Source organism: Marmota monax, unplaced genomic scaffold (assembly GCF_021218885.2).
Source record: "Marmota monax isolate L192 unplaced genomic scaffold, Marmota_monax_Labrador192_F-V1.1 WCK01_AAM20220418_F8-fsc00157, whole genome shotgun sequence".
Taxonomy (NCBI): Eukaryota; Metazoa; Chordata; class Mammalia; order Rodentia; family Sciuridae; genus Marmota; species Marmota monax.
Window position 1 is genome coordinate 1,527,208 of NW_026694573.1, and position 24,788 is coordinate 1,551,995.

At 44.0% G+C, this 24,788-nt stretch overlaps 1 protein-coding gene across 8 annotated transcripts in view; it reads left to right on the plus strand.

Annotated features, from left to right (window-relative positions):
• The window catches only part of Med15 (mediator complex subunit 15), a 72,595-nt gene that overhangs the window by 36,468 nt on the left and 11,339 nt on the right, over nucleotides 1-24,788 (plus strand). For 3 of the 8 annotated variants that reach the window (XM_046421252.2, XM_058571746.1, XM_058571747.1), the window contains 6 exons: nucleotides 1,352-1,381; nucleotides 2,897-3,109; nucleotides 13,139-13,374; nucleotides 14,739-15,062; nucleotides 16,540-16,671; nucleotides 23,687-23,806. In XM_046421252.2, coding sequence (XP_046277208.1) covers nucleotides 1,352-1,381; nucleotides 2,897-3,109; nucleotides 13,139-13,374; nucleotides 14,739-15,062; nucleotides 16,540-16,671; nucleotides 23,687-23,806 — 1,055 coding nt within the window. Of the gene's footprint in view, nucleotides 1-1,351; nucleotides 1,382-2,896; nucleotides 3,110-5,843; nucleotides 6,290-13,138; nucleotides 13,375-14,738; nucleotides 15,063-16,539; nucleotides 16,672-23,686; nucleotides 23,807-24,788 lie in introns of those variants that run through there. The other 5 variants (XM_046421253.2, XM_046421255.2, XM_046421257.2 and 2 more) reach the window with 5 other exon arrangements.

Genomic DNA, 24,788 nt, shown 5'->3' on the forward strand with positions numbered 1-24,788 from the left:
CAATTTTAAATAAGCAGTTTATCCTGGAACAGATGAGATGCTTTCTTCCTTAATAGTTTGCTTTATTCACCTATGTAGGCCTGATATAAATGTGTGTTTCTGTGACTTGAAGCTTCTGGGTCATCCTACTAAGTCCCCACCCCTTGTTCCCTGCCATGTGGAGGGTTCCTTCACCTCATGTTTTGTCCCCCTGACTTAGGGAATTCTGTTGTTCTCTCAGGCTGACCAGGCAGTGGCCCTAGTTCCTAAATAGTTTTCAAGACATCCTGAGACAGATTTTTTGCGTGTGTGTGCTTTCATATGTTATGTGGAATCATGTGGACCTTGAGTGTTCCTGTGTGACGGTTGCCTCTGAAGGAAACTGATGCTGTTGGCTACTCTGGGCTCCAGCCAGCAGCCTTCCTACCCACCCTGGTTGTGTAAGCACCGGAGAGGTCAGAACCATTCCATTTTGGTTTAGTGGCAGTCAGAATATAGGCTGTAGAAGTAGGTGCAGCTTTAGTTTCAGTCGATGAGGGCAGAGAGATAATGGAGAATCCCTGAGCTCAGTAGGGTTTGCTGCTTTCCACACTAACCTTTTACCAGAATGGTCACCAAGGTGGACTTCATGGGATTTCACTTTCTCTGGGGAATTTGGGAAGAACTTGGGAAAGGTAGAAGAGAAGGAACTAAAAGTCTGAGGAATAGGCAACTGGATGTCCTGAAATGAACACTCCTACCCTATGCTATGCTCATCAGAACCTTGACCTAGTGACACATGGCTCTATGGGTGTTCTGGACTCATATAGAAAGGCTCAGGAGGAATCTTAGGACTACCAGGTATCAGAGAAATTCTCCCCCATGTGCTGGGGCTAGCTAGACCAGTCGGTCTTGGGCAGCCTCAGTTCTTTCACCTAGGAAATGGAGATCTTCTTCATCAGAGTGATCTGAAAATGGAGGTGTTATGAATTCTCAGGACTATTCTAGCTAGATCTTTCATGGTTTCTTGGTGTCCTCTTACAGTTTGTGCCTCAGGGCCTGAAAAGGAAGGAAAAGCAGAGTAGGCCCAAGGTACCTGAGACTTGGACATTTCCCAAAGGCCACAGATGAACCTCCAAGTGGTGCCCTTTGCCCCCAGACCTCTTGAGTGTTCAGTCTGTCAGGAACAGACACCTCCTCATGCGGTTGCCAAAACCAGTGGCTTCTTGGGGTTGACTCTCTGAGATCTGTTTGCCTTGTTTCTAGGCAGGGTCAGTTCGGTTTTAGCAAATAACCTCTGGTCAAATGCCTACAAAGCTGATTTATCCCTGAAAATATGTGTTTATATAAAGTTTGTTTACTTTGTTTTTCTGCTTGTGTTTTTTTTATATAGAAAACAAGAAATCTCAAGCTTCTGTCAGTGGTAAGAGTTTTTTATTTTAAAATAAAGTCTTTCCCATCCTAAGATTTGGGGTGGCAGGAATAAGATGGTACATGCTTTGTGTGCATTTTCTGAGGAGAATGTTCAAAAGATCTCCAGCAGAGGAGAGGCTGAGTAGTCATGACCCAACCTCTCCTTCACTTTTCATTTTCTTGCAAACTGAAATCAGATGATGCCTCTCTGTCCAGGTTCATCCACCAAAAAGATTATAAAAACTCACAAAGCTCTTATTGTCTAAAGATTCTGAGCTCCCTAAGAGAAAACTATAATCTGTAGTAGTATGTTATAGATAATAGCTGTAAATTCATTTCCCTTAAGTTATATAAGATTTCTTTACAAGTTCAGAAATGTTTCTATTTTAATTTCAGGGTTTTATCACATAAGGGGAATTTTGGCAGTTTAGCTGTGGTCTCTGCTGACTGAGCTGCCAGTGAAGGGATTGAGCAAATTCTTGCTGATCTCTAGCCTGTCAGAAAGGGTATGGATTGAATCACCCTAGACAGCAGAGCTAAAATTGCCAGGTGCCCTACCTCTCTGGGCCCTGCCTCAACCAGGGCAGTGATTCTCAGACAGATGGAGCCAGTTGGGATCAAGTACATGTGGCCTGGACTCTGGCTTTGATGTGTGGAGTCTTTAGGCACTACCCATTTCTATGGCAGGGTGACCCAGGCAGGTCATATCTGTCTGCAGTAACCTTTTGTCATGAGTCCACACTGTTGTAATGATGGGTCAGCCTTCTTGTCTTTGATTGTGGCATTGCTCACTGAGCTGTCCTGTTCTGAGAGCTCTGCCCCTCAGCTCTCTGTGGAACCCTCCTACACCTCGTAGTCTGCTCTGGTGTGCTGTTCTTGCCACGGGACTGGCCTGGGGCAGTGTCCTGCAGAGACTTGGCAGCAGAGGTTGGGCACTGATGTGTCGGTGTACTTGTACCCTCGCTGGGGAGTGTCTGTCTAGCCCCTTCTACTTTTCTGATCTAGCCATCCTATTCCCACCTGCTAAGGAGTAAGTCCCCTCAGATTTTGTTGTCTCTGGAAGTCCCTCCTGGTTGTCATCTCTGCCCTCAAGGCCTCAGCCTGTTTTCACATTAGCTGCAGGCATCAGAGTGGTCCCTTTTTTTTTTTTTTTTTTTTTTTAGGTGTAGATGGACACAACACAATACCTTTATTTTTATGTGGTTCTGAGGATCAAACCCAGGCCCCGCCCATACTAGGCATGCGCTCTACCACTGAGCCACAATTCCAGCCCCCAGAGTGGACCCTGGGACCCTGGCATAGGAATGAGGGGCATGCTTCCTGCTTTCAAGGGGCTCTCATTCCAGCAGTAGTGACTGATACACCCAGAGTTCTCGGCATTTGGGAGGCTCCGGGACCCTGGCTTTCACCATTTGAGGCTTTGTGGGGCTAAAGCATATATATAGATGGGAGGAGGTCTGTGCCCCTTGAGCCTGCCCAATTCAGGGGCACTTTCCTGAGTTGCTGCTGCCTTGTGTTCCCATAGACCCTATGAATGCCCTGCAGAGCCTGACTGGAGGACCTGGTACAGGAGCAGCCGGAATCAGCATGCCTCCTCGGGGCCCAGGACAGTCCCTGGGTGGGATGAGTAGCCTTGGTGCCATGGGGCAGTCAATGGCACTCTCGGGGCAGCCGCCACCTGGGACCTCAGGGATGGCCCCTCATGGAATGGCTGTGGTGTCTACAGCACCTCCTCAGAGTGAGTACCATACTTCCTAGAGAATTTGCAACTTTCTTTGCAGATAACACTGCATTTTACTCCTTTGCTTGTGATGATATTAAGAAAAGGATAGAGAAGTCACAAACAACTTGGTCCTTTTGTCTATATTGGGTATGGAGAGAAAAGCTTCAAGCCCTTTTTGAGCTACCAGAAGGGTTAAGTGATATTAGGTCCTTCTCCTAACCCTGGACAGGAGGAAGGATACTTGTAGGAGGTTGGGGAGGGCCTGGGACAACATCCAAAGAGTTGTTTTGTCATTGAAATAGAAACGTATGTTTCAGGGGGTTCTCAGCTATGAAGCAGTGCCATGTCAGCACCCCACCACTCCCAGTGTGACAAGGGCTGTCTTTTCTAGTGCTGCTCTTGTACCTCAGTCAGTCCTGGCTGGTGGCTCACAGCCACATCTTCACTGGGCTCCCCTTCCTTGAAGAGGGTGCTTTGTCCTCTTTGCATCACTCTGTGGGATATGCCCCTGGTTCTTGTATGCAGCTGCTTTGGGGTGGGGAATCACAGGACAAAGCACCTTTTCCTTCTGCTTTCCAGGATCCTTTTTGGTGTCCTTCTGATTCCCGTAGACTTTGATTCAGTACTTATAATGCACTGTGTCCACTGGAAAGTGCTTTAGTACTCCCCCCCCCCACCCTTTACGTAACTTTTTATTTTTGAAATAGTTTATCAGTCAAAGGAAATTATAGACTAGCACAGAGAGTTCTCATGTGTCCTTCACTCAGTGTCTCCATTGATAATGTTTTTAAAATTTTTATTAGTTATTTTTGGATCTTTATTTATTTGTTTATATGTGGTGCTGAGAATCGAACCCAGTGCCTCACACATGCCAGACAAGCACTCTACCCCAGCCCAGTGATAATATCTTAATTAGTATATTATCCAAAGTGAGAAACAGCACAGGGCTAGAAATAGTACAAGTCGAGATTTTCATTCAGACTTTACCAGGTTGTTTTTTTTGTTTGTTTTCCAGTTCATTTTTAAAATTTTATTATTATTTTTTTATTTATATATAACAGCAGAATGCATTACAATTCTTTTTTTTTATTTTTATTTTTTTAGTCATACATGACAGCAGAATGTATTTTGACATATAATACATACATGGAATGTACATACATCAATCATATTGTCTATTCTATTCTGCTGCCCTTCCTATCCTCCCTTCTCCTCCCCTCCTCTCCCATCTTTTCTCTCTATCCAATCTAATGTGACACACTTTTTTTTTTCTTTTTCTCATTATAACATTATATATGTATTCTGTATAACAATGAGGTTCTCCTTCCATCTTCCGTGCAACTCCCCTTCTCCCTCTTTTTCCCTCCCACCTTTCTTCCCTATTTAGTGGTAGTCTTCTTCTCATGCTCTTCCCCCCTATCCCATTTTGAGTCATCCCCCTTATATCAGAGAAGACATTCGGCATTTGTTTTTTAGGGATTGGCTAACTTCACTTAGCATAATACTCTAATGCCATCCATTTGCCTGCAAATGCCATGGTCTTGTTATTTTTTAGTGCTGAGTAATATTCCATTGTGTATAAATGCCACATTTTTTTGATCCATTCATCTATTGAAGGGCATCTAGATTGGTTCCACATTCTAGCTATTGTGAATTGTGCCGCTAGACTTCACCAGTTTTTATATGCATTCCTGGATGTGCATGTAAGAGTATATATAGCTCTGTGAGATTTCTTCACATATGTAATCAAGCAGCCATCACTGTACACAGTATACAGAACTATTCCATCATCACCAACAAACAAACTCCTATATCATATCTGAGAAATTATATCCTCTCACACAGGGCATGATAGCTCACACCTACAATCCGAGTGCTCAGAAGGCTGAAGCAAGAGAATCAGATGTTCCAGGCCAGCCTGGGCAACCTAGCAAAACCCTGTTTCAAAGAGGACTAGGGATGTAACTCATTGATGAAGTTTGCCTTGTATTTTCAAGGCCCCAGGTTCAGTTCGCTATATTGCTAAGAAAAAGAAAAAAAATTGCACCTTCCCTCTAATCCGTGACAACTACCTATCTTCCTTTCCTCTCTACACTATCACTTTTCAGTTGTAGAAACAGACTTACATGATACATGACTTTTTGAGATTAGCTCTTGTATTCCTCATGATGCCCTTAAAATCCAAGCTGTACCTATAGTTCATTCCTTTAGTTGCTGTGTAGAGTGCCATGGAATGGATGTTTCATAATTATCATCTAAACTTTAAAGGACATCTGGGTAGTTCCAGTTTTGAGCTATTATAAGTAAATATGCTGTGGACATCTGTATATAGGTTTTAGTGTTTGGGTATATTTTTGCCATGTATCTCTCACAGTAACCCTTTGAGGAGTGCAGAGCAGCTCTCCCTGCTTTGCCAGCGAGGCAGCTATAGCCAAGAACTGGAATTGCACTTGGGCCAAGCACTGGAATGGAAACTTCTGATCACTCACATGCCTCTACCTGTGTCAGGTTTCCTTCTCAGATGCTGCAAGCATCCTCCGTCCTACCTTCCTTGTCACTCCCTCTCTTATCTTTATTCTCTCCTTCTTACTGATTTCTTGCCATCTAACTCTTGGTACATTCCAATCTCATCCTTAGGCAATCTCAGCTCTTCAGCACAATCTCCTGATTTCATGCACCTCATGGGGTGGGTTTAGGCAAGGATATACAGAAGTTCCAGCACCTTTTACAGTATGATCTGTGTACTGGTTGGATTCCTTTTTAGATTTCTGTTTTATAATAGGAAATGGTTTTTAAATATATGAGTTTGGAGTGCTTACATGGTTTGCCTTATAATCCTAGTCTTTGTCTTGAACCAGTTATTTGTCAGAAATTCAGTGGTGAAGCTCTAGTATCCTGCCCACACCCTCCCTATTCTAACCTTGGCCCACATCCTGTTTTCAGCTTTCACAGGGCCTGGTCTACTGGGTGGCACTAATTGAAAGTTGATGTGTTTTCTTCTGCCGTCCTGTTACTGTTCCTGTCCCTCCCTGCTCTAGACTTCTTACCTCCTTGGCCTACCTGAAATAGGAGTGTTGCCCAACGGACATTTGATATCCCTTCCTGATGGCTTCTGCATACATCACTGCATGATTACTGTCTTTACCCAGTATCCCCAAGAAGTCAAAGTGTGGATTTTTCAGGGACTCCCAAAAGGTAGGACAGGGGACACTGTCATTGTCTCCAGGTGACCAAGGTTAGCAAGAAAATGCTGAGACTGCTAACTGTGCATATGGGTAGGGGCTGCAGTATAGGGTTGAAAGAAGGACTTTTTCCCCCCACTCTGTGTTTTTGCTCTGTAGCAAATTTTGTACCATGTGAAAGTGACTTTAAAAGAGAGAGAGAGAGATTGTATGTCCACTTAAAACTAAAAAAATAAAAAATAATAATAATAATAATTTCTAGCTGGGCATAGTGGCACATGCCTGTAATCCCAGCAGCTCAGGAGGCTGAGGCAGGAAAATTATGAGTTCAAAGCCAGCGAGGCTCTAAGCAACTCAGTGAGACACTCTCTCTAAATAAAATATAAAAAAGGGCTGGGGATGTGGCTCAGTGGTAGAGCCCCCTGGGTTCATTTCCCAGCACTTCAAATAACAAAGCAAAAATAACTTCTACTTCTGGCTGTGTGACAGACTGGGTATTGAAGACCCCTTCTCCTGAATACCTAGATCCTGATTAGGCTATACTTTGGAAGGCTAAATGTCACTCACTGCTAGATGGGGAAAGCAAGTCTAGAATTCCTCTCTCCAACTAGGATTTGTTCTGGGGCCTGTGGTACCCCCCAGCTGCCCCAGAATCATCTTAGATTGCAGGAAAACACCTCCAGTTTAAACCTGTGAGAATTGCACAGATTAAGGTAATGTAGTGAGCACATAATCAAAAATGACCAGGTAGGAGAGGAAGCAGAGACACCATAAGGGAGAACAAAGATAGTAAACAGATGTATAAGCTCTCAGAATCCACACCAGAAAATCGTTACATATGTACTGTCCACTCCACATGAATAAAGAAATAATGTGGACATGGTAGTGAAAGTCTATAATTCCATCAATTTGGGAGGCTGAGACAAAAGAATCTCAAGTTGAGGCCAGCCTCAGCAATTTAGTAGAGCCCTAAGCAACTTAGATTCTGTCTCAAAATTTAAAATAAGGGCTGGGGACAGCAGAATAAAATAGACATTATTATTGCTGTGGGTATATACATGACTGCATGACCAATGTGATTCTGCAACCTGTACATTCAGAAAAATGAGAAATTGTATCCCATCTGATTCAAATGTATGATATGTCAAGATCATTGTACTGTCATGTGTAACTAATTAAAACAAATTTTAAAAAAAAATCCCTAATAGCACTACAAAGGCCATCAGTTAGCTATTGCTGTGTAAAAAAAAAAAAAAAGCACCCCAAACTTTGTGTACTAATCATTTATTTGGAGTTCTTCAAGTTTACTAATGGACTCTGGTTTTGAATGGGACCTTTGATGCATTTATGCTCAATAGTAAAAAAAAAAAAAAAAAAAGAAGGGCTGGGGATGTAGCTCAGTGGTACACTGCCCTGGGCTAAATCCCCAGTACTGAGGAAAAGAAAAGAAATAAAAGATAGGATGGCAATTGAAAATGCCCTATCAGGAGTGACAAAGGAGATCTGAAAAGAACCCAGTGGAACTTGTAGAAATGAGAAATACAACATTGAAAGAAGAATGTATGGATAAGTGAACAGCAGATTCAATGGAACTGAAGAAAGAATTTGTAAACTAGAAGCTAGATCTGAAGAAATTACCTAGAATGAAGCACAGAGAAGAGGATGAGGAAAATACAAAAGCAAGGGCAAGAAATGTGGAAGATAGGGGCTGAGGATGTGGCTCAGTGATTGAGTGCTTGCCTAGCATGCATGAGGCACTGTGTTCGATCCCCGGCACCACATAAAATAAATAAAATAAAGATATTGTGTTCAAATAAAAATATATTTTAAAAAATGTGGAAGAGCAGAGCAGAAATATCTAGGCTGAGGTTGTGGCTCAGTGGCAGAGCACCCACCTAGCACGTTCCAGGACCTGAGTTCTTTCCTCAGCACCACATGAAGAAATAAATAAAGTGAAGATATTGCGTCCAACTGCAACTAAAAAAAAAAATAATAATAATTGAAAAAGAGCAAAAATATAACCAGATTCTAATCGAAGCCCTAGAGCACAAAATGGAGAGAACAGAAGAAAATAGTTCATGAAGAGGTAACAAAAAGCCAGCTGACCCAAGTGAACTAACTAGGTCACCTGTGTCTTAACCTGTTGTTGCAAAAATGCAAACATCAAAGCCAGGAGAGTATCTTAGAAACAGCTAGTTCTGGTTAAAGTGAACTCCAGCAGTAGTATAAAAGGTGGTAAAATGTTAAGGCATTGGGAACAGAGCTGTCAACCATTGTATGCCCGCAAATCTCATAAAAGGCGAGGGGAGACAAGATATTTTTAGATTAACAACATCTAGGACCTTCACCAAAAGGCTTTTTAAAAGGCATAGTCTTTTATTTGCTCACCATTTCCTCTTCCCCCTCAAACCATCTTTTTGAGATATAAGGGTACAGTGGGAAAAGAGATATTAAACATGAGGGGTAGTAAATGTGTGTAAATCTAAGCCACTGATTCTCAGCTGGGGCAATTGTGTACCACAGAGACATCTGACAATGCCTGGAGATCATTTTGGATGTCACAACTGTAGGGGTGCCACTGGCACATAGTGGGTAGAGACCAGAGATACTGCTAAAGCGTCTTACATAGAATGGTACCCCACAAAATAAAATTTAATTATCTGGGCCAAAATGTCAATAATGCGCAAAGCTAATTTCTACACAGCCTTGCTGCACTCCAAGCCTAATTTAAAAATGGGTGGATGTGTGGCTCGGTGGTTACATGCCCCTGGGTTCAATCTCTAGTACCCCAAGATATAAAAAATAGTAAATTGGGGAAAGAGGTTAAAGTATTGGTAAGCTCTCCTTCCTTCCTTCCTTCCTTCCTTCCTGCCTTCCTGCCTTCCTGCCTTCCTTCCTCTCTTTCTTTTTCTTTCTTTTTTTTATGGTACCGGGGCACTTAGCCACATCCTAACTCCACCACCACCCCACTTTTGGAGACCCCGTCTAGCTAAGTTGCTTAAAGCCTGGCTTAGTTGCTGGGGATTTAGCCCGGGGCACTGTATCACTGAGCTACTGATCCCAGCCCTTCTTATTTTTAATTTTGAGACAGAAATTTTTAAACAATAGAAAAAAAATGGAATAATGAAAAAAGTGACAAACAATAAACAGCACACAAAGTCCAAGCCAGTCATTCAAAGAAAATACAATCTAAAATAAAAAAGCCATTGCAGTGGTGCACTCCTGTAACCCCAGCGACTCAGGAGGCTGAAGCAAGAGGATTGTAAATTCAAAGCCAACCTGAAAACCTAGCAAGGCCCTAAGGGACTTAGCCAGACCCTGTCTCAAAAAAGGGGGTTTTGGTGATTAGGGATGTGGCTCATTGGTTAAGCACCCTTGGGTTCAGTTCCTGAAAAGGAAAAGATGAGAAGAGACAAATAGAAATGTGTTTAAAAATGTGAGTATATCAGGGCTGGGGTTGTGGCTCTGCGGTAGCTCATTTGCCTGGCATGTATGAGGCACTGGGCTCGATTTTCAGCACCGCATGTAAATGAATAAAATAATCTGTCAACAACTTAAAAAAATATTTTTTAAAAATGTAAGTAATCATAATAAATGTGAATGATCTAAGTTTTTCCTGCTAAAAGACGAAAAACCTGAAATTGAGTAGAACTGTAAGGAAATAGTACAACTGTGTTATCCTTCAGGAAACACAGTGTTACAGAAAGATACAAAAATGAACAGATTTACTGGACAAGTACCTCAGTTACTTCTTTTGTTATTGTTAGTTAAGCAGACAAAAATTGAAATGTTCAGAGAAGCAGCGAGCAATGTAATGAGCAACTTAAGCTAAGCACAGCATGGAGCAAATATGTTTATAAAAATTAACCATAAAGCAAGCCTCAAAAATTTAAAGGACTATTATCATTCTCATGTTTTCTGAATTCTAAACAGAGTTACAAGTCTGTATCTAAAACGTAAATATAATACTTGTTACACCTACCAGGAATGGCTAAAATAAATCATATGACAATATCAAGTGCTGATGATGGTGAAACTGAAACACTCATATATTGCAGATGGTAAAATTCAGTACAGCTTCTTTAAAAAGGAAACATGTACTTCAGCCATAACATTCCTGGGCATTTATTGCATAGAAATTGAAGCTTCCCATAAAAACTCATGCAGAAGCAGGAAGTGGTGGCTCATACCTGCATTCCCAGCAGCTCAGGAACTGAGGCAGAAGGATCGCAAGTTCAAAGCCAGCCTCAGCAGAAGCCAGGCACTAAGCAACTCAGTGAGACTCTAAATAAAATATGAAATAGGCTGGGGATGTGGTTCAGTGGTCAAGTGCCCCTGAGTTCAATCCCCGGTACCGATAAAAACAAAAACAGAAAGACTCAGCACAAGTGCTTATAGTTTGTTTTGTTTGTTTTGTAGCACTAGGAATTGAACCCAGGGATACTCCAACACTGAGCTCCATTCACCAGCCCCTCTTTATTTTGAGATAGGTCTTGCTGAGATGCTTAAGCTGGCCTCAAACTTGCAATCCCACTGTCTCAAGACTTTCAAGTTATGGTATTACAGATTGTGTACCACTGCACCTGGCTTATAGTTTTATTTGTAATATACTGAATCTGCAGTCATCTCAGATGCCCTGAGTAGTCAATATTCATACCATGGAATAATACTTGGCAGGAGGAGCTATTGGTATCACTAGACAGTGGATGATCTTCAGAGAATTATGTGGAAGAAAAAAAAAAAAAAGGCCAACCCAGAAGAGTTCATACTGTGTCATTTTCTTAGTATGTAACATTTTAAAACTATTTTATATAATTTTGAAGTGACAAAATTTTGGAAAAAGAGGGCGCCTTAGTAATTGTTGGATCTTGAGGATTTAGTTTTTAGTTTTCGGCAGACACAATATCTTTGTATGTGGTGCTAAGGATCGAACCCAGGCCGCATGCATGCCAGGCGAGCGCCCTACCGCTTGAGCCACATTCCCAGCCCCTTTAGCACACATTCTGATTGTGATGTTACAATATTACAAAATGTTACCATTGGGGAAACTGGTCCAAGCACACAAAAGATCTCTCAGTTCATTCCTTCACTTTTTTTTTTTAACAGCTTGATCGATCTTATTAGTATATAATTCGTCCATTAAAAATGCACCAGTTGGGGCTGGAGTTGTGGCTCAGTGGTAGCATGCTTGCCTGGCATGCATAAGGCAGTGGGTTCAATTCTCAGCACCACATACAAATAAATAAAGTCCATCAACAACTTTAAAATATTTTTTTAAAAAATGCACCAGTCAGTGGTTTTTTGTTACAGTCACAGTTACACAGACATCACCACAATCAATTTTAGAACGTTTTCATCACCTCAAAAGAAACCTTGCTGTGGAAAATCTTGTGACTGTTATATCAGTATTGTTAACAGTAGCCCCAAAATGGAAACAAGCCATATGTTCATTAGCTGATGACTGTTGAACAAAATATGGTAAATCCTTATAATGGAATGTTATTTGGCAATAAAATATCAGTAAAGCTGATAATAATCTACAACTTTTTTTGGTCTTTTTTTTTTCCTTTGGTACCAGGAATTGAACTTAATCACTGAGCCACATCTCCAAACCGCCCCCCCCACACACCATTTTTTGAGGGGGTGGGGGGAGACAGAGTCTCACTAAGTTGCTCAGAGCCTCACCAAGTTGCTGAGGCTGGCTTTGAACTTGTGATTCTTCTGCTTCAGCCCAACTTGATGGGATTACAGTTGTGCGGTACTGCACCCAGTGTGTTTGATGCCATTCATTTGAAATGTCCACAATAGGCAAATCCACAAAGATAGAAGATTAGCATTTGCTAATGCTGATGACCAGAGACTGCCTTTTGTCCATCCAAAAGACTTAGTTGGATCTGGGGTTGTGCCTCAGTAGTAGAGCACTTGCCTTGCATGTATGAAGTACTGGGTTTGATCCTTAGACTTAGTTGACTCTTGTTTCCTCTTCCATGGTACTAGGAATTGAATCCATTCTACCACTGAGCTACATCTGCAGCCCCCCAACTTCTTGGTTTTTGTTACCAGGAATTGAACTCAGGGACACTCAACCCATTCCCAGCCCTATTTTGTATTTTATTTAGAGACAAGGTCTCACTGAGTTGCTTAGCGCCTCACTAAACCCTTTGAACTCACAATCCTCCTGCCTCAGCCTCCCAAGCCACTAGGATTACAGGCATGCACCGCCATGCCCAGCTTCCCAGTCCCTTTTTTAAATATATATATATATATTTTTTTTAATATATATTTTTTAGTTGTAGATGGGCACAGTACCTCTATTTTATTTATTTATGTATTATGTGGTGCTGAAGATTGAATCCAGTGCCTAACACGTGCAATCCTAACACTCTGCCACTGAGCCACAATCCCAGCCCTATTTTATTCTTTTTTATGTGGTGCTGAGGACCAACCCAGTGCCTCACACATGCTAGGTGAGTGTTCTACCACTGAGCTACTACAACCCCAGCCCTTTTGTTTTTTGAGACAGGGTCTTGTTGTGTATTCCCAACTGGCCTTGAACTTGATCCTTCTGCCTTAGCCTCCTATATAGCTGGGATTACAGGCCTATGTCACTGGGCATTGGCCCTTTTCTCTTTGATTGTTATAGAGTAATTCATGATAGTAAATTGACACAAATTCCACTTCCTGTCTGATCAGGAGTGTTCAGGTTCCAGCAGCAGCCTGGGCAGGAAGCTCTACCCAAATTCCCTTCCTGTCTGCAGAGCAGCTGTGTCAGTGGAACCTTGGCTTGCTACTGCTTCCCTTACCGTGCAGCCTGGGGCAGCCATTGGGTTGACTTGGGCCTAAATCTGGGTCTCCTCTTCAGCTCAGCTCCAGCTCCAGCAGGTGGCACTGCAGCAGCAGCAGCAACAGCAGCAACAACAGCAATTCCAACAGCAGCAGGCTGCGCTACAGCAGCAGCAACAGCAACAGCAATTCCAAGCGCAGCAGAGTGCCATGCAGCAACAGTTCCAAGCAGTGGTACAGCAGCAGCAACAGCTCCAGCAGCAGCAGCAACAGCAGCAGCACCTGATTAAGTTGCACCATCAAAACCAGCAACAGGTACAGTGTTCCCCTATTCTCACATTGTAATTCCTTTTTTTAGTCCTTGAGCCTGGGACAGGTGTCAGTCACAGTGCTAGGTGCAGGAACCCAGAGACAGCAAAGGTCCTCTTGATAACCTTGCTACCTGCTCTGCTTCATGGACCAGAAATGTGTTGATTAGGCAAGAGAAATAATCTCTGGCTTAGTAGGAAAGTACTGTGATTACAGGAAGAGGCCTCTCAGGTTCCAGGTATCTTGCTGCAGGCCTACTCTGTGCTGTGGGAACTGTAAGAGCGTTGCAAAAGATTTAATTGGAGTGAGAAGGGAGACTTGGGGGATGTTTGAATCATGCTGTGGACACATTTCTTTTTCCTTCCTTTCTTTTTTTTTTTTTGTGGTACTAGGAATGTAACCCAGGGCACTCTACCATTGAGTTACATGCCCAGCCCTTTTTTTATTTTTGTTTTGAGACAGGGTCTCACTAAATTGCTCAGGTTGACCTCAAACTTGGGATCCTCCTGCTTCAGCCTCCCAAGTTGCTGGTATTACAGATATGTGCCAATGTGCTTGGCCTGGACATTTTCTTTTGAGGACATAGGCACTTCCTCTTTTGTCTGTGTCTTGGTGTCTGAGCATAATATCTGTTCCTCCTAGAGATGGTGTTCTATAGGGCAGTGGAAATTTCATATTAAACACCCTGTTGATCAGAAGCTGTTTTGTTCTCCCATGGTTTGCAGTTGTTAAAATTTAGATGTTTCAGCATCTGTCCTCATGGCAGGTGTTGGCTAAGGGAGAGAAGCTCTAGGGGTGCCTCTAAACCTGCTGCCTACTCTCGATCTAGAAGACTCTTCTCTCAGAGCTGACAGTGACTCTTCTGCCCCATTAGTCTGTCCCATCCTGAAAAGCAGATATTGACTATCCTCATGAGGCTTGTGTATTGCTGATCACTATAGGGACAAAACAGCATCATTGGAGAGGCTGCAGATATCAGTTGCCCAATCTTTTAGGCCACCTGTGGGACTACATCTATTCTTTATTACCCTTTCTTAAACCTAGTTATTTCCCTTGGGCCATCCCAGGGTGGACCTTCTTCCAGTGTCCACATCTAGGGAGGTGCTACCTGTCTGGGTCTGACCATGGCACAGGCACACACTCGTCGTATTGTAAGTATCTGAAAGACTGCTGGCATTTGACCTTGGGTGCCCAGAGCCCTTTTATGGAACATGTTCCCCTCCCCAAGTAAGAGGTCAACTGGAAAGGCCGCCTTAAAAATGCTGTGTTCATGCCCCCCCGGGCTTCCTGGGGCCAAAGGTGGCACAGGGAAGAACTGGCCCTACAGAAGCTAATGGATAGTAACCAAGTGCTGCTTGTTCTGTCTCTAGATACAGCAGCAGCAGCAGCAGCTGCAGAGGATGGCACAGCTGCAATTACAACAGCAACAGCAACAGCAGCAGCAACAGCAGCAAGCTTTGCAGGCCCAGCCACCAATGCAGCAGCCACAGCCTCCCCCCTCCCAGGCCCTGCCTCAGCAGCTGCCACAGATGCATCACGCACAGCACCACCAGCCACCGCCACAGGCTCAGCAGCCCTCAGTTGCACAGAATCAACCATCACAACTCACGCCACAGTCACAGAACCAGCCTTTGGTGTCTCAGGCTCAAGCCCTCCCTGGACAGATGTTGTACCCTCAACAGCAGCTGAAATTTGTAAGTATCCAAGCCAAGCCCATGGTAGAGCACATGCACCCCTTATGGTGTCATATATGGCTAGTGGCTCTGTCAGCAGTGGTGTCAAGTTCCTTAGCTATAGATAATATGTCCTTTACATGCTAGGACTTGGGTAGCTCTTCCTCATGCTGGCCCTCACATTTGACTCTAGTATAAATTGAAGGAATGTGTGTACTGAGAGCTACTTTTACATGCTCCATGGGGGTGTCCCATCTTCTAAGACAATTTCAGTGGTGACTGGGAACTTCAAGGTAGTGGATGATTAGGTTGACAAGTAACCTCACCATGTGGGAGAATGTCCCACAGGATCCATCAGGTGTCCATGTGTTTTAATAACTGCTTGAAGTTATGTTCTGAGCTAAGATTTGTATGCATGTATGTGTGCATGCACTCACATGTATACTGGGATTGGAAAATAGGGCATGCCAAGCACATGTTCTGCCATTGGTCCACACTCCCAGCCCTGAGCCAAGATCTTTTAGCCTTGTCATTACCATATTTTTGAGAAGAATATTCATAAAATATAATTATTTTCAGTCTCTTTGTACATCTCTATACAATGTAAATACAGTCCATGACACAGAGGACAGATTATCACTATCAAGACAGAGGTGGCCATGATGGGGACCATATTTTGGACATCTTCTCGGCTCCCTTGGTGTTTGTGGCCTTTTCTCTTTGTGATTCATTAAGTGGCATGGGGCCAGGGGCCTCACCTGAACTGAGTATCAGGGTGAAGAGGAGGTCCCACAGAGGCAGACTGGGAGGGTTTTGAGGAACAGTCACTCACCTGTCACATGAGAGACACCCCCCAATCCTGGCACCCCTACTGGGACCTGAACCTTTGTGTGGTGGGGTGTGTCCCCTGTTGGGATTGGGTCTTGCAGCTTGGAGACATCTAGGGAGGTGCTACCTGTCTGGGTCTGACCAAGGCCTACCTCATCCCTGTGGAGGTTTCTCTACACAGCGGTCCCTCAGTTGCCTGCTTTTCCTCTCTGCCTGTTGCCCATGCTTGTTTTTCTAGCTGAGCCTGATGCTGGCTGGCCAGACCTGGTTTCCTTCAAGGAGTATGGGTTCTGTTTAGGGATCTCATGGACCATCAGCATGTTTGGCCAGAGAATAAGCAGGCTGGACACTGCTCAACTCCAGACATGGCTTTGCTTGCAGTCATGCCTTAACAGGTGTATGGAGGGTCCCAGTGGGAAGGCTGCACTGCTGCTCGCCTGGGAGATATGGGGCTCAGCTCCACCAACTCAGAACTTGGCTGGTATGGGATTTTTCCGATGACCTTATAGGATCAGAGATGGCTAGTAAGGTGACATCGTAGCCCATGAAGTCAAGAAAGTTCCATCCTTAATTCTGAAAGGTTCAGTTCTCAAAAGCTACCACAGAGATAGTGGTACTCTGCTCTATGCCCAAAGTTGCTCCAAAATACATTCTCCCTTCCTTCCTCAAGGTGCGAGCTCCGATGGTGGTCCAGCAACCGCAGGTGCAGCCGCAAGTGCAGGCCCAAGTGCAGCCCCAGGTACAGCAGCAGGCAGCTGTGCAGACAGCTCAGACTACCCAGATGGTGGCTCCTGGAGTCCAGGTGAGGGACTTTGGGAGTTAGGAGCTTCTTTAATCACTAGCACACAAAGCTGTACAAGGGTCCTGGTTGGCTTATTCGCCTAGTTGGTAAAGCATGAGGAATCCTCTCTCCTTTCCCCTCTATGAGATAACTTCAAGATCCTCAGGGTAGCCACCTCTGCTTGGTCATTACTGGGACCCAACCAACTGTCTAGAATAAACATCCTTCATCTTCTTGTCTTTCTACCAGACTGAGAAGGTACATTAGAGAGGAGAGCACCACAGTTTCATCCACATTTCATCTTCCATTTGAGCTTCCTGTATAGAACTGACTGCTAGATCTCTAAAAACTAGGAAGAGGATGGAAACAGTATTGGGCACCTGGCTCTAGAATCCATGCACCAGGCGTGTGCCACAGTAGCAGTATAGGAGAGGGCATCCTTGTCTTTGCTCTGCCTTCAGGGATTTGTTCACTACGTGGGCAGAAGTGTGCACCAATTCCTTGTTGCTGACTAGCACAATCCCATTCTCTGCATATCAGGTACCAGTGAGTGGAATGGTGGCATATAGGATGTTTTTTCTAACCTTGCCTAGTGTCTAGGGATTAGACATCCAGGGTCCCTAGGACTTGTCTCTGATACATGTGCCTCACCTTCATGCTGGTGATAATGTTAGGAGACGTCTAGTTGAATCCTGGATCCTTCCTGGGTCCACATGCTAGTCTTGACTCAGAGGGGTTTAGCTTTAGGAAAAAATCAGAACATATTGGTTGATGTAGTGAGGCTTTTGCTGGATGCTAGCCCACAGCTGGCACTCTTAGTGTATCTTGCTGCCCTCAGGAAACCGTCATCTGTGTTCTTGCAGTGCTTACCTGTGAACCTATTGAGCTTGGTGGCCAGTTGCACAGAATTTGTGTGTCAGGCACTTCAGGATGTGGTATATCCTTTGTGTCAGACATCATTTCACTCTTGGGAGGAAGTAATAGCCCTTCTTGGTTCCCACTGCATTGCTCGAGTCCTGGGACCCTGCCTGAGACATGTACCAATGGAGACATTTGGCTACAGCTACGTACAACCTTCCTCTAAGTGACCTGGGCCCAGGGTGCCCATATCACCTGCCTGCTCAAACGCAGCCTTGTGAAATGCAACATAGACTTCACGATTGTAGCTAGAAAAGGCTGACCAGCCTGTGTGAGGTTGAAAGCCATCTTCACTACCACTGCTGTATGTCTTAAGTGTGTTCTCAGGCCTCCTGGGGAATTCTTCGTCTTGGTCTGCTGTACAAAGGAGTTGAGAGTGTGTTCAGAGTCAGCAGTAGTGGCACATGGTAACTACCCTGCCAGTGGAAGCCACTGCCCTTGCTGCTTTTTGACCTTGGAACCCACTTCATGGAAAACTCTGCACCTCTGGCCTAACTAGTATGAAAGGGAGAAGTTACCTTTGCATCCCATGTTTGGAAAATAAGCAGCCATGGAACGGGCAACATATGCAGCTGGTGTGCTGACTTTTTGATGGGCTGCTAGTTCAAGGGAATGTATATTCTGTGTCTTTGCTAGCGTTCATCAGCTGCCAGAAGCAGAATGCCAGCTGTGTGTGCTCAGTACCCTGCACTGAGCTTCTGTGTAGGATGTGTAGCTCTTCTGCTAATTCCACACCCCGCTGCTTTTGGTGGAGGCCCTGTTCTAGCATGGATTCATGGCCAGCCATGGGCACAGTCACCTCTGGAGCACACAACCTGATTATTAATTTTCTCCCAGCCCATTGAAATACACACTGAGAGTCAGTGGCAAATGGAGTTAAGGTGAGGTTGGGCCCTGGCCAGTCTATTCACATAGGTACTATGGAAAGCTTTCAGGATCTCTAGTAGCTAGGGAGGCTAGAAAGTAGTCACTATCTTGGTTTATTTCCAAGTGGGTTTTGTTTTCTGGAGATTGTGCCTTCAGTATTTTCAGTAGTGTGAGCCGCTTCCCCTACAATGCCCTGTGACTTTTGTTGTTGTATGGTGGAATTGCCAAGTGCTGGTGGCAGAGCTTCATAGGTTCTCAAAGCCCAGGAACAGAGAGTACATGTCCATATTCTGCTTTTTTAGTGCTGATACAACATACAAAGATTTGGTCCTTCTCCTTCTACAGGTTTTCTTGCAGTCCTTAATCTTGTCATGTTGCATTTTCTCATGTAGGCTGGTTAGTCAAACTCATTAAGTTGTTCTGGTAACAGCAGGATCCTGGGATTATGCCTTGGTGGGACAAGCCCTCCTGAGGGGGCATTCTTGGATTCATAGCCTTCGTTTGGAACCTGGGTTACCACAGAAGACAAAGAGAGACCACGGTATTCTGATCCCTAAAACTTTATATGTGATAACTATATCAGATAGAAAGTAGAGAGAAATGTAGAAGAAACAGTCTAGAGAGAAACAGTTTGGTGTCCCCTTTCTGGTTCTTTCACATTGTCAAAGTCTTACTGTCTGGGGTTTTATGTCCATTATCTTCCATGTTAGTATAGAAGTGAAATGTTCTGTTGCATTTTAGTCAATTTTCTTTTACTATAGCAAAATATCTGAGATAATGTTAAAAAGGGTTTATTTGACTCAGAGTTTTGGAGGTTTTAGCCCATGTTGGCTTGGCCCAATTACTTTTGAACCTTTGGTGAGGCAGCACATTAGGGCAGGGAGTATGTTGTAGAGCAAGCTGCCACTGGATAGTGGTCTGGAAGCAAAAGAGAGGAAGAGATCAGTTTTCCACAGTCTCCCTGAAGGGCATACCCATATTTAGCCCTACATCTTAAAGCTTACACTGCCTTCCAATAATGCCAAACTAGGAACCAAGCCTTTTAAATTTTTTTTTTTTTTTTTTTTTGCAGTGCTGGGAATGGATAGTCTTACAGATGTCAGGCAAACACTCTACCAGAGAGCTATGCCCTAGACCTGGAACCAGACTTCTAACACATGGGCCTGTGGGGGACATTCCAGACCCAAAGTATAGCATCCTGTAATTAGAAACCACTGGTCAGGCCTGGGATTGTGGCTCAGCGGTAGAGCGCTCAGTAGAGCGCTCGCCTAGTACAGGCGGGACCCGGATTCGATTCTTAGCACCACATAAAAATAAAGGCATTGTGTTAAAAAGGAAAAAAAAAGAAACCACTGGTCAGCATTATTTTGAGTGACTATACAATACTCTTCTGTCTCTTTCTATCCTTAGGTATTGTCTTATTATTGGATCTTTAGGTAATTTCCAGTTTTTTGCTATTACCAAGTGATCATTGGCTGAGTTCTAGATGGTTTCCTGCAGCTTTTCAAAAGTGAGTCAGTCACTTTGAGGGCCCTTGAATCTTATCAGCCAGTTGTCTCACTAGGAGCTCAAAGATGCAAACTGGAACTCCCTGGTATAGTCTCACAAATTTGACATCAGGATACAGTGACCAACAAAGTTTTGCAAATTTCTATGTGTGAGCTGCCTCAAGCTATAGAACAGACTGCCAGTTCCATGAAAGTGATAACAGGATGGGGGACCTTATGAATCCATTTTCCATGCCTCATCCTTTAAATCTGCTCTGGAAGCTGCAGAGAGGCCCCCTGTGGAGCCTGCACCCATTCTAAGTTAATGAGTATGATGATGGGTGGTCAGACTCTCCACTTGGGATGGATGCTCTAGGAGAATTGGGTTGGCCCTGTGCTATGTTCTCCTGGCTCTTTGGATCTCTCTTATCTGATATTCTTATAGGTGGGAGAGATGATGTCACCCTCAGGGGAATTTATTAGACACAATAGACTTCTCTTTCTTTCCTGTAAAATGATGACAGAATGTGATTCTACTTTCACATAATCCCTAAGCTTTTATCCTTTATTTTATTGGTACTGGGGATTGAACCCAGGGCACTTAACCACTGAGCCACATCCCCAGCCCTTTTTTTTATGTTTTTTATTTAGAGACAGCATCTCGTTGAGTTGCTAAGTACCTTGTTGCTAAGTGCCTATTGTTAATCTGCTGAGGCTGCCTTTGAACTCATAATCCTCCTGCCTCAGCCTCCCGAATTGCTGGGATTACGGCATGCACCACCATTCCTGGCTTTTTTTTTATTTTTTTATTTTTATTTTTTAGTTTTCAATGGATCTTTACCTTATTTATATGTGTTGCCTCACACATGATAGGCAAGTGCTCTCCCACTGAGCCACCACCCCAGCCCCCAGGGCTAAGCTTTTATCTTTTAACCTTCCATTTTAGTACATGAAATTTAGCTACCTTATTGACTTGGGAGGCTGAAGCAGGAGAATCTTAAGTATGAGGTTAGCCCTGGCAACTTAGCAAGACCCTGTCTCAAAATTTAAAAACGAAACAAAATAGTATAATTTACAGGTTACAAGAATTGTCATCACCATGGCACAGTGGTATATGCCTGTAATCCAGTGATTTGTGAGGCTAAGGTGGGAAGATCTCAAGTTCAAGGCTAGTGTGGGCAACTTAGACCCTGTCTTGAAATAAAAAATAAAAAGAGGGGCTGGGATTGTGGCTCAGCGGTAGAGCCCTCTCCTAGCGCGGGCGGGACATGGATTCGATCCTCAGCACCACTTAAAAATAAAGGCATTGTGTTGAAAATAAATAAATAAATAGAAAGAGCTGGGGATGTAGCTCGATGGCAGAATGCTTCTGGGTTTAATCCCAGTATCCCTGCCCAACCCCCCTCCCCCCACACACACACACATACACACATAAACACACACACAAAAAAAGGGAAGAAGGAAATTGTCATCAAAAACAGACATTTGTTATGGATGTGCATTAATGTAGCTGAATTAACAGCCACTCTTCCTTGACCAGCCCCAGAGGACTCTATCACACACACACACCCCAATCCCCACATAGTGAATCAGCTAGAGCTGTAGCAGGGATTCCTGGAATTCCTTGAAATTCCTTTCTGGGCAGCTATGTGTTGAGAAGTAATTGAAATGTTATCACTTGATATGAGTTATTGGTTAGTGACTGGCTCATCTCATCCAGTGAACATTACTGGCATGTTTTCACTGGAATTTCTGGTTAAAAGAAAACCAATCAGCAGCAAAGTAGACTTGAGCTTTTCATTCCTTCTTTTTCTTTTGGTACGAGAGATTGAACCCAGGGTCGCTTAACCACTGAGCCACATCTGCATCCCCTCCCCCCTCCTTTTTTTTTTGAAACAGGGCATTTGGTAAGTTGCTGAGGCTGGTTTTGAATTTGTAATCCTCCTGCCTCAGTCTCCCAAGGCACTGGGTTTCTAGGCCTACACTACCATGACTGGCCCTCTTATCTTTTATTTTCCCCCCCATGAAAAGAATGCACCTCTCAAACCATCTGACTTCCTACTGCACCTTTCTCTTTTCTGGAGGGAGCACTGTAGCCAGGCTTCTCTTGACTGCAGTGGCTAGTTGTGAATGGATGCTATCACCCCTACCTGCCATCCTCCAGTTCTCACGAGAGCCAAGGAGAGTACCTCCCTCGGGAAAGGCAGCGGACCCTCACAGACCCCAACATGTTTGTGTCTGACAGTGGCCTATGAGTGGCAGACTCTTTGAGACCTGGCCCATGTTTTGATAGACTATCAGAATCATTTCCTCAGCCTCTAGTAAGATGATTCTTTTTTTTTTTTTTTTTAATCTGACTGCAGACATGGATGAGGACTGTCTTGTTCCTAAGATTGTAAGGTTCTAGTTGGCATCTGCTGCTCCTGCATTGTACCCCATGTGTGTGAGCATGGGCCCGTCATGTGATGCTAGAGGTGTTCCTGCAGCCTGTGTCCTGCTTTGGAGCCCTGTCTTTGGCAACCTTGCTGTGTGGACTGAGTGCCCTGTAGCACTGTCTTGATCTAGTGGTCCAGCTCACAACCTCCTAGAATTTGATGGGAGTTGTTAGTTGGTTAGTTTTTTGGTTTTTTGTTTTTGAAATGAGGTCTCATTGTGTTATCAAGCTGGTCTCAAGCTCCTGGGTTGAAGTGATCCTCCACCTCAATGGTTTTTGTTTTGTTTTTGTTCTCCCTATGGGTCAGTCCTGCATTCTTTCTGAACCTGGGTTGTTTTGTTCTAGTTTGTGTTCTGTGACAGTTCTGGGCATGTGCAGGCCCAGAACCACAACAATGCTCAGCCTACTTTTTTGCCTTTATAGTTCATGAAGTATAAATTGACAAGGAAAGGTTCAGCTGGTTGGTGCTGGAGTTCTAGCCTCTGAGAGGATCTTTGGCATTTAAAAACAGCCCTAACAGGCATCTCTGTGGAAGTGCGTCCATCCATCATTTAAAGGGAGGAAGCCCACCAGGCAGGACCAAGGCTCTCCTGCCCACCTTCCCCTGTGATTTGTTTTTGTGTTTTGTTTTGTTGATACTAGGAATTGAATCCAAGGATACTGTACCACCAAGCTACATCCCCAGCCCTTTTTTTTTTTTTTTTTTTTTTTTTAATATTTTGAGTGAGGGTCTCGCCAAGTTTCTTAGAGCCTCACTAAGTTGCTGAGCTGGTTTTGAACTTGCAATCCTCATGCCTCAACCTTCCAAATTGCTGGAATTACAGGCGGGTGCCACCGTGCCTGGCTCCACCCATTTTTAATTAATGAGAGAAAACCAATTCCTCCATAGAAAGCAGGACCAGCAACCCCAGAGAGACCTGGAGAAGAGGAAGTGGTTTGAGCTTGAGTTCTAAGACATGCATTTCTGAGCAGGCTTATCTGAGATCGTCTTCTGTTTCAGTGATCCTCAACTTCTCTCATAGCAAACTTTGGTGACATGTCTTCTTTTCAAGTCTATCCTAAGGTTGTGGTTTCCCAGACCATTGTCTTGCCTTGGCCCTTGAGGTCTGACTCTGATATTTTGTGGGTCAACTTCTAGATCCCTGATTCCTAGCCAGGCCTGAAGATGCTGTGAGCTTGAACTCTTCCTCCTCTCAGGTTGCTCCAAGCTGCCCCAAGGGTGCCTCACTCTGGCGGTCCTTCTTGCAGAGATTGCACACACCCTTTCCACCTGCCATGCACTGCGATTCTTGTTGCAATCACCTTGTCTGTTGTCCCTCTGTCCTCAAAGATGATTGCTGAAGCCTTGGCCCAAGGCGGGATGCACGTAAGAGCCCGGTTCCCACCCGCTTCTGCCATGTCTGCCGTCCAGTCGAGCTCCATCCCTTTGGGCGGACAGCCCACAGCACAGGTATTTAAGGACTGGGCCGCGTATAGGGCTCGGCCGGGAGCTCGGGGTTCCTCTGAGCGCCTTTGTAAAGCGCACCTGTCATCCTTGGTGACTTTTTGCACGGTGGCTTTCAGAGTGCCAAATCAGGTGTCATTGGTTTTTTGTTTGTTTGTTTGTTTGTTTAAATAAGGCCAAGCCCAGCAGTATTTCTCAAGGGGATATAAATAAATATCTGCTCCACCCCCCTCTAGTTTAAGATAATCATGCTGCTGTCATTTTCATGGTAAAATAAAATAGAAGCCAAGCAAATAGTTGTGCTTTCTAGGACTGTGCAATCTAAACACTGTAGCCACTAACGATGTGTGGTAATTTACATTTAAATCAACATTAAATAAAACTAAAATTGCAGTTACTCAGTTGCACCAGTTATATTTTGAGCACCCAGTAATCCTGTGGGGAAGCTCACTGTACAGCACAGATCATAGAAGATGGCCACCATGAACAAAAGTTGTGTTAGAGCTGGGTATGGTGATGCACACCTATAATCCCAGCAGCTCAGGAGGCTGAGGCAGGAGGATCGTAAGTTTGAGGCCAGCCTCATCAATTTAGTAAGACCCTGTCTTAGAATCAAAGAGTAAAAAGAGCTGGGGATGTAGCTCAGTGGTAAAGTGCCCAGTCTGTCTTGTCCCCTCCACCCAAAATATGTTGTATTGGACCAAGTTGTTCTAGATTACACAGAATGGAAAATTTACTATACACACGCTTTCCTAGGTAGATATAGACTTGTATATGTGTTATACTTTTCAGGGAAATGAATTTCTGGTTTTTCATTGTCAAGTAAAATTTAAAATCATCCCATGGTATATTTATTTGTTAAACAGACAGCGCATGTCCTGTGTGCTAAGCACTGTTCTGAGATTCTGAAAATAAAATGGTGCTCAAGTTCTCTCATCACAAGGGCTTTTCATTTTATGTGTGTTTTTGTGAAAAATCTCAGATTTGC